We start from the raw sequence: 9,883 nt of genomic DNA on the forward strand, positions 1-9,883 counted from the left end.
TGCCTATTAAAAGGTTTATTTTCTTCTTTATGCTCAGAAGCAAAGAACTGGCCTTGCCCCCCAAAGGGTCTCATCCTGAAGGAATGGGAGGCAGAGATAGTGACAGGAGGGGTGTTGGTGTGAGGTTGAATGTGGGAGCTCTTTCCCCCTCTTTCCCTACTATCCTCTTCAGTGTCCCCCTCCAAAAAATTTAGGTACAAACCCAGCTTGGCACCCACTGGGGGGCTGGGGAAGCACAGCCGTAGTCAAAAAATTAATGCCCACGATCCACAAGAGATGGGTCCAGTGTGTATCTGGTGGAGGATGGGGGAGGGAGGGAGGGGAGGGGTTTGTTGAGGAAGCCGCTGGGTGGAGGGGAAAGGAAGAGAGGCTGGGATCCCCCCCAGTGACAGTGGGGGTCTTGGTCCTGCCCCTACGTCTCCCAGCACCATCCGCTCCCTTCCTCCAGCCGCCCTTCCTAGCAGAACTCGTCCAGCACCATCCGCTCCCTTCCTCCAGCCGCCCTTTCCTAGCAGAACTGGTCATCGTAGTCCTCGTCCTTCATCCCCTTCAGCCGAAGCCGGGCAAAGTCCTCAAACACGATGTCGTCATCTGTGGCATAGCTTGGTGGTGGAGAGGAGGGGTGAGGCGAGGGCTCCAGCCCTCCTTCTCCACCCCCCACTCCCCTCCCGGAGACAGAGGTGCTGGGGCAGCCATGGGGCTGGAGGTATTTGCAAGAAGGGACAGAGAAGGGGAGGTAATCGGCTGCTCACATGGCGAAGTCCTCTCGATTGGATGCTTCAACCATCCCTCCCCCAAAAGAGAAAAACAATGAGGGGCAGAGGGTAGGTCTGAAGGTTACAGGAATCTGTCCAAAGAGAGTCAAAGCTAGGAAGGTAGGGGGTGAGTCTCTTACTTGGTATCAAATTCAATGAGGTTGGTGTCCACAGGGGCATCTGTTTCAGGAGCAGCTGAGGGGAGGAGGAGAGTGGGGGGGTGGGGGGTTGCTGAAAGGACCGGCTTTTTCCTCCACTGGCCTTGCTTCAGGCCTTCCCTTGCGGGGCTTGGGTGGGTGGCAAGCTCACCTGACTGGGGTCTGGGGAGGGTGATGTGGTCATGGGGTTTGGGGTGCATAAGAACAAAAGGCAGCTCCACGGAGACATCCCTGGGGGGAGGGGGAGAGAGGGAGAGAGGGAGAGAGAGAGAGAGAGAGAGAGAGAGAGAGAGAGAGAGAGAGAGAGAGAGAGAGAGGCACGGTGAAGAGATGACACTGCAGCGCCAGAGGAAAGCCCTGTGCCACCGCCCCACCCCCAGGAATCCCTCACCCCAGCACTCACCCGCCTCGAGACACCACCAGCTTCACCTTGACCCTGTAGGACACCAGGATTCCCAGCACCTCCTTGTTGGCGCCCTCCTTAACGCTGCAAGTGGGAGGAGGAGTTGGACCAGAGCCCATTGCCCCGCACCCTAGGCTGGTCTCGTGTAAGGTACCCGGCTGCGTCCTTCCTCTCATCTTGTCAGTTCTCTCCAGTAAAAGCCCAAGTCCTTGTGACCCAGCAGCCCTGCACTGTCTTGCTCTCCATCAGCCCTCTGACCTCACTTCCTGCTCCCACGCTGGCCTCAAGGCCTGCTGTGTGTGGTCGTGTACAGAGGCGCCAGTGTGGGTGAAATCCAGCCCACACTTGGCGGAGCTGTTCCGAGAGGCACAGGGCCCGTAGAGGCCAGCAGTGGCTCTGCGGCGCCTCCAGCCGCCTCGGACACACGGGGCCATCTGCCTCCGCGTCTTTGCGCCTGTCGTACCCTCTGCCCTGAGTGCTCCTCCCTCTGGATTACGCCCCCCCCCCGCCCCCGCCGTGGCTTTATATCTCCTTTCTCTGCCTTGCTTTTTCTCCTCAACACCGATGACTAAACATGCTATATATTTTGCCATTTATCTGATCTGTCTGGCCTCCATCTCCGAGAATGTAAGAGATGTTTTGGGTCTGTTCTGTTCACCGATAGAGCCTGGCATACACCTGGCGTGGAACAAGTGTCTGTCTCCTGTGCTGCAGGACTCCCCTCCCCCAGCCCCCCCTCACATGGTGCTGGATGCCAGGTTGGTGTCCTCGTGCTTGAGCTTCCCATCCAGGGCGAGACCACGCTTCTCACGGTTGTTGCTGAGCAGGGGGGTTATGGTGTACACCTTACAGAACGTGGAACTGGGTGACACCTGGTCACTGGGGGGTGGGGACAAGAGAACGAGACTCTGGGGGTGCAGATGGGGTGAGGGGGCAGCTCCCACCCCCAGCAGCTTCTCCCCGGTCACTAGCCCCTGCCCTCTTTGGGCACAGGTCACAGGGAGGAGGTTGTGGCTAGACCTGCTCAATAAAATGAGCAGCTCAGAGCCACTCAGCTGGAGCGAATGCCCTTGTAAGTGGAGACAGTTCGGGAAGAATTGCCCCCCAACCTCACGTTCCCTGGGCCTACCCTTCTCCCCTGCGGTTGGGACCCAGGGCTGTTGTGCTACTCACTCTTGCTCCATCTGAGCCACAGGACACTTGTACTGCGCGGTGCTGAAGAGGCAGATGTCGGCATACTGTCTCACTGTGGGGTGGGGTAGGGCCAAGCAGCTCCACATGGAGTGCCGGCAGCCGCCCCCCGCCGCCAACTCCAGACCCGGGCAACGGCCCCGGCCCCAGCCCCAGCGCATCACCGCCCCTGCCCCTCTGATGACCTGCACCCTCCCCCTAGCAGTAAACCCCACCCCCATCTCATACTGGGACAGACAGCCTGAGTCCTTTGAGCCCCTCGGGTCTCCCCACTGGGCTATGTCCTGGGGCTGAGCTGATGCCTGAGGCCACATTTGCAGCAACTCCCTCCCCTAAGACACTTTTCCAACCCCCATGTCCTACCAGAGACTTTGATCTTCTTGACAGTCTTGGTGGAGTTGTTGGTGACGTGGACATTGACATTGAGGGGCTCCCCATGGTAGTACAGCTTTTGAGGGGGGTGGTCAGGTTAATCGGATCTTTTTTCACTGGTCCCATTATTAATGTGCCCCCTGACACACACACGCACGCACGCATGCACGCGCGTGCGCGCGCGCGTTGTTGCTGGGCCTCCTCCCTCTAAACCCAAGCCCACCCCCAGCTAAGGCAGCCTCCTTTAAAAACACCATCCTGACATGTGGCTTCACCCCTCCCCCCCGGGTCTGCAGCAGCTGGGTCCCCACCCCACCTCCTTGTCCAGGGAAGCCTCAAGGTGGAGGGACCGGTCAGACATGAGGAAGTGGCGTGTGGTTTCAGCCGAAGGCTGGGGGCCGGGTTTCTCTGGGGCAAACTGCACCTTTCGGATCACCAGACGCACGGAGTTCCTGGGGGCAGAGATGAGGCGTGAGAGGGTCAGTCCTCAGATGCCCAGACACTGGCTCCCGCCTCCCACAGGGGCCTGGGGCTCCTGGGACCCAGAGGGAATGGTCAGACCTGAGGGGAGGTTGCTTCTCTCACCTTTTGTGGCTTTTCTCTTCTAGTGATTTGGCACAGAAGGCTCGAATCTCAAAGTCTACCCCACAGGCCTTGGGAGGGGGAGAAAAGGTCACATCTTACACAAGGCCTCTGCCACTGCTGCCACTCCCTTCCTTCCCACTTCCCTGTCTTGGGCATGGACTCTTGCCCCATCGTGGTCTGAGGAGCGTAGGGCCTGGGTCTTCCGCCTCTGCCTCCCCGAGGCCCGGCCCGGCAGAGGCTCGGTCCTCGCTAAACAAGGTGAGCCCCTCTACTCAGGGCCATGCAGGTCAAGAGCAGGAGGTGTCGCAACTGAACAGTGACCATTCCATACACCCACTGCCATCGGGGACATTTCCCTATCCTTAGTCCCACCCTGATGTCTCCTCCCGCACGCCCCCCACCCCGGGTGGGTCCCCTGGCTCTTGCTGGACCCTGTTCCTCCCATACCTTCCCTGTGTCCTCTGGGCCTGGCTGCAGGGTGACGGAGCAGGGCAGGTTCTGGGGTATCTGTGGCAGAAGAAAAGAGTTCAGTTCTTCCAGAAAGCCCCGGAATCTTCCTCCCAATCTCAAGAGGTTGGAGGACTCCTGAGAAGAGAAAGGAAAAAGGAAGGGGCCCCAGGGGGGAGGCAGAGAGGCAAGGGCTTCCTGAGTGCAGGGTGACCCTGAAGGGGGGTGGGTCTAGGGTCCCTCCTCACTGTTTCTCCCAGACCTGCCTGTAACAGGTGCCTCACCACCACCCCCAACACAGTCCCAGACGCCTTGGTCTGCAGAGGGTGGGGGTGTCCTCACTGTGAAAAAAAAGGGGTGGGCATGCTTGCCCAGCTTCCTCAGCAGCCGGTCCTGCAGGCGGGTGGGGGGCCGGGGCGGGTTGGGCGTTGGGGGGAAGGCCTGGTAGTTGGCGATGAACAGGTCCTTGCGGAAGGACAGGCCCAGCACATCCAGGTCTTCGCGGCCATAGCGGAAGGCACAGGTGAGGGTCACAAACACTGGCAAAGGTGGGCAAGGTAGGGTGGTCAGGAGCCCCCCTCCCGCAGTCCCCCCACTTCCTAGCAGCAGCTGCTCCTTCCTCAGCAGCATAAAACCTGCCTGAATCCTACTCCTGGCTTCTGCCTCGGCCCTCCGTCTCCCCAGGGCCCCTCTCAATGCCAGCCCATTTCATTTCCCCACCTCCCTCTTTCCCTCCCTCCCCTGGGGCCCCTGGACTCGGGGGCCAGTACCTTTGCGGTCCTTCAAGTAGTCAGGGTCCACTAGCACCACGCCATCTGGGAAGGGGACACATGAGCTCAGTTCCTGTCAGGGCCTCTCCTCCATTCCTGGTCCCAGGAACTTCCTCCCCTCTTGGGGCACATGATGCCACTTTCTGGGTACACTTACCCACGGGATCCACTTTGTCCAGGTGATCTACAAAGTCCCGCTTGCCCAGGTACACGGTGAGCTGAGGATGCAGAGGGGTCACAGGGAAGACTGGGTAGGCGGCTGGCAGGGCTTCAGAGCCCTCAGAGGTGGCTGCCCTGACCCTGGTCTTCCCAGGCTGGGGTATCTGATGGAGTTTCTCCTGGTTTCCTCCCAGTAGGGTTGGAAGAGGAGAGTGGAGGCCTTGCCGGACTAGCCAATCTCGAGGCGTTTTAACGGCTCCCTGATATCTTTTCGCACTTCTGAACACCAGTCGGGTGTGTATGTGTGTGCGTGGGTCCAGAACCTGGCGCTAGGCAGGCAGTTAGAGAGCTTCACCGCACGTCCTCAAGGACCTCTGGGATAAACAGGCCATAGCCTGGGGGCATGTTATCTGTTCCCAGCCCCAGGTACCGTGGGTTGGCTCCCAAGAGGGCTCCAGGCATGGGCTTCTGGCCCCTCCCCCTTGGTCTCAACTTAGGGACCCAAACTGAACTGAGCCTGTCCCCACCCAGCCCTGTTGCTGGCTCAGGCCTTTGCGGCAAAAGGGGCTTCAGGAGGGAAGGAAGTCGGCTCTTAGCTGTCACAGGAAGTGGGGAGCTTGGGGTTGGGGATCGTCTAGGGGCAGGCTGGGCCTTGTGAGGGCCCAGGGAGGGTTGGGAGAAGCACTGTGGGAGACTCACCTTGCAGTTGGGACTCGACTTCTTGAAGACCCTAACAAAACAGAAAGGGAAACCCCACTGCCTCCCTCAGCCTCAGCAGGGACCCCGGTGCCAGGACCTTGTCCCTCCCAGCCTGAGAAGCAGAGCTCACCCGAGATTCCTGCCTGGAGGCTTTGGGGCCTTACCTAGCCCTACCTGTTCCCACTTCTTCCCAGAAGGAAAGGTAACCAGAGGTCCTTAATACTCCCAGCATGGCAGCCCCTCAAAGCTTGTTGCCATGGCAATGGCCCCCCCCTGTAGTTCCCCTCCTCCCATGGCAATGGCCACTGGTTGCCAGAGGAACCACTCAGGCTCTTCCCAGAGGACCTCCCCCAGGGGAACCTGAATGGGCAGGTTGCAGTAGTGTCTGTGTAAGGCCTAACTCTCTTTCCATCTCTGGTCTCCACCTCCCACAAGAGCTGGAGTACTTGAAAGAGCAATGGCTGTAAAATGGTTTCTATTATGGGCAGCACCTAAGTGTGACCCTACTCTCCATTAACCTCCAACTGTCCCCATCTCTGATCTCAGCAGCTTAAAAGCTTATTTGTCTTTCAAGGCCCAGCTCAGATATCACCTCCTTTAGAAAGCAGATCCAGCCCAGACTCTGGTCACTCCCTTTTTTGGGATTCCTGTCACACATTGTTTATGCTTTACCTATGGTGTGATAGCGTGCAAGGGCAGTTAGCTGCGTATCGTCTATCTCACCAGATAGACTGTGAACAGCAGAGGCCTTATTAATTTGGGTGTCCCCAGCACAGCACCAGCCATGAGACAAACATGATGATGCTGGCCAACATTTATTGGATGAATGGTCTACGCTCAGCACTGTTGCAAGTATTTCATGTGTGTTATCTCATTTAACATTCTTAGCAACCTAATGATGGAGGTCCGAATGTTCCTATTTTACAGGTGAGGAAACTGAGGCACAGGAGAGGTCAGTTATTTTACCTAAGGTCACAGAGAGTGTAAATGGTGGAATTTGGGTGTAAACAGGTATTCTGGCTCTTCATCACTAAACTATTGTACTATCCGGCCTCTGTTATTGGCATTAGGTTTGTTGGAGAGAAGGAGGTTCACTTTCCAGCTGCTGAAACAATCTAAGCCTCGACTCCACCCATTGCTGGGAGGGTAGGGAGGTGTCTGGCAACCCCTGTGTCCTGGCCACTGTGGGCCTATTCTTTGCTGCACCATCTTACTCCTCCCAATCCACTCTGCCTCTGTAGTGATATCTGTGAAGGGTCCCCAGGTAGTAGAAATTGAAATCCTGCCAACTGGCCCATCCCTCCTCCAACTCCACCACCCCAGTTTTTGCTATAACAACTTCACATGCCCCTTCTTCCCAGAAGGCCAAGCTGTCCAAAGACTATAAGGCATAGGGTATGGAGGCCCCCAGGTATCCCCATCTAATAAAGAAGAGCAAACATTGGTAAGGTGGCAGCTAGGATAAGCACCCTATCTCCTGTCCCCACTTGGGTGCTGACTGCTGTGGCATCCTCCAGCTCTCCCTCCCCTTTGCTTCTAGTTTTCCTCTTTGTCCTAGTGTTTCTTCCTATTAGGAGTACTGGCAGAGGGTTGGGACAGCCACAATCCGTTGGACAACTGGAGTGTGGCTCTGGGGTAATTGCCCTGAAGCAGCTGCAGGGCACCTGCCCTTTGGATCCTAACCCAGCCAGCCTCCTGCGAGCTAGGGAGGAGCAGTGTGTATACTGAGGTTGGTGTGACCAGAGAGGTACCCAGTGAGGGGGCGGGGGGCAGCAGAAGCAGATGCCCCTTCACACTTCCTGCTATTCTCTCCATTTCCTGTGGCCCAGAATTTGGTGGGGGTGGGAGGAATTGTGCCAAGTCAGCAGTCCCCCTTTGGTCCATCCGTCCCCCTCCCTGAACCACATAACGGAAATCTGGGGCCTCCCTCAAGTCAGCAACTTCCCCTTTCTCTGTGTTTAACCCCTAATCCAGGACACCAATCCTCCCTCCGATCATCTCTCCAATATCAGTTGACTTGGTGCTCAGAAACCTATGCTTTCCTACCCTACGGGTGGGGAGTGGTAGGGCTGGTAAAATTTTTTTGCAGAACAAGTGACAGATCAGAACCAGGCCCCCATTCCTGATCCTCTCCAGAGAGAAGCAAGTAGCCCCAATCTTTTTCCTCTTTTGCTCTTGCTCTCCAGGGACTCAGGCGTTCACCCACTGCCCCCTTGGCGGTGTTGGGTCACAACAGGAAGTGGATTTTGCTAGAGACCAAAAAAGAGAACTCGGGGTGTCAGTGGAAGGAAGGAGCCTCGATTGCACAGAAAACATCCGGGGAGTGGATGGCGTGCCCAGGGCAGATACAGCTTCCCCTCACCCCCGGGAAGAGGGGTAAGGCCCAGAATCGGGGAGGGTCGCCAAGCACTCTGCTCCACCAAGATGAAGCTGTTGCTCCTAGCAACCCGGGGAAAGGCAGAAGTTTGGAAGCGGAGCCACCCGGCCCTTGGGACAGGTTGGGGCAGCCCGACTGCCTGTGGGTTACTGGACAGGAGGCTTTCCAGTGGCTCGGAACGAGTCTAGGGGGGATCCCCTCCTGGCATCCAGCCTGCCCATCCCCGTCCCCTCGGGGCCGGCTACCTGCTCCGCCCTCCTCCGCCCCTGCATCGCAGCCTGTACCGGAGTCGTCCGGCCCCCACATCTCTGCGAGAACCCAGATGCAGGTTTACTGATCCCCTTCAGCCCTCGCTTTCTGCAGAGGCTGTGGCATGCGTTCCCCTCATCATCCCCGAGGACCTAGGCGTGCGGCCCCGGATGGCTGTCCCCTAGGGACCCAGGAGTCCGACCCCCGGATTCTCTCCCCCGGGTCCCTGTCTGGGGACCGTCCCGGCACCCTCCCCGAGCCACCGCCCACGTCCCGCCGCGTGGCCCCACCTCTCTTACCTGGTCCCGGGTTTCTCCCCCATGGTGCGCGCGCCCGCCGCCCGGTTCGCGGCTAGCTCGCAGCCTCCTAGCCCGCTGCCAGGTCCCTGCTCCTCCCCGCGCCACTGCGCACGCGCGCCCCCGCTCTTTCTCCACTCCCCCCTCCCCTCCTGTTCCCCCCCAGCCTCGGATCCTGGGGAACCGAGGCCAGATGCGTCAGCCCGGATCGCGCGCGCCACGGCGCTGCCCGCCCTCTCTTCACAGACACGCGCGGTGATTGGCTCCACCCGCTCCCCTCCGCGCTCCAGCCCCACCCTTCCCGAAGGATCCCTCGCTGGCGCGCGCTGTCCCTACACCCTGCTCTTCCCGCCCATCTCTCCGCCCCTGCGCACCCGCTTAGGAACTGATTGGGCCTCCTCAAGCGAAGGCGCCCGCCTTCCAAGAGATTAGAGCCCTCTGATTGGCTCCCTGCATCCAGAACCCTGCAGGGGTCCCCTCCCTTTTGTTTGCTTTCTCAGTGGCGGTGGAGGCGAAGGCGGTGGTGGGGGCGGTGCATGAGCTCAAGCACAATCTAGGAAGGAGGATGAGGGGAGACACACGTGGGTGAACGGTTCCAGTTGCGTGATGCTCGCCTATTGCGCGCCTCTCACCCGCTCGCCCCGGAGCTTGTAGACGTCTTTGGCCCGCCCTCCCGCTTCTTTATTGTGGTGTGTCAGCTCCCCCTGGTGTCTGTCTTTGATCTTTTCAGGGTTACTTTTCCTAATTTCTCTTAACCACCCTTCTCCATCCGTTCATCAAAGCTAACATCCATTCCTGCGCGCCTGCATCCATCCATGCCTATTTTGTGCTAATCACTATGCTAGGCGATGGGGACCCAGACATGAATTAACATGGCCCCTGCCTTCCTCGTATGGTTGAGGAGACATAAAGAGGTATTATGATTCTAGGAATGCTATAATAGAGGTTATGACTCAGAAGACAAAGTGACTCTCAGCGCTTGACTGGGGGAGGGATGGAGGCAGTGCAGGCTGTCCAGAGGAGGGGACATTTGAGGACAATCTTTCTGAAGGGTGGGCAGAAGTTGAGAAAGGGTTTTCCAAAGAGAGAGAAAGGCAAGGGGCACATCCTGTTCTGAGGTGTTTGTGGGGTCAGAGGGCAGGAGAGAGAAGGCTGAGGAGGATGGCTGGAACAGGAGTGTGAAGGATATTGTATAGCAGGTAAAGGAGTGAGACAGGGGCCTCCCGTGGAGGAGGACACATGGATCCAGTAGTGGTTTTTTTAAGCCAAGAGGTGGCTTAAAATCTTCCTAAAGGATGAGATTTCTCCTTTAGGAAGATAATTCTGGGCAGTGTGGAGGGTGGAGGGAGTGGGGCATGGCTGTTGTAGATGAAAACTAGTCAAGGAGAGATGATGAACAATAGAGTGGAAGGGAGAAAGGGG

General features: G+C 58.1%; 1 protein-coding gene across 2 annotated transcripts; it reads right to left on the minus strand.

Annotated features, from left to right (window-relative positions):
• Positions 1–8,560, minus strand: ARRB2 (arrestin beta 2). Of its 2 annotated transcripts, none has more exons than XM_081220067.1 (15): positions 8,465–8,560; positions 5,540–5,570; positions 4,839–4,899; positions 4,682–4,726; positions 4,254–4,450; positions 3,912–3,971; positions 3,465–3,532; positions 3,196–3,331; positions 2,871–2,955; positions 2,490–2,562; positions 2,058–2,195; positions 1,317–1,400; positions 1,065–1,144; positions 896–950; positions 1–602 (listed from the first exon to the last, which is right to left on the minus strand). In XM_081220067.1, exons 1-15 carry the CDS (start codon positions 8,485–8,487, stop codon positions 509–511), a joined length of 1,230 nt encoding a protein of 409 aa, XP_081076193.1. In that variant the 5' UTR covers positions 8,488–8,560; the 3' UTR covers positions 1–508. The 2 variants fall into 2 exon arrangements, with proteins under 2 accessions (XP_081076193.1, XP_081076192.1); XM_081220066.1 differs by having other exon boundaries at positions 896–986.
• Between the last annotated feature and the right edge of the window lie 1,323 nt (positions 8,561–9,883).

Source organism: Mesoplodon bidens, assembly GCF_964165515.1.
Source record: "Mesoplodon bidens genome assembly, chromosome: 19".
NCBI classification, from domain to species: domain Eukaryota; kingdom Metazoa; phylum Chordata; class Mammalia; order Artiodactyla; family Ziphiidae; genus Mesoplodon; species Mesoplodon bidens.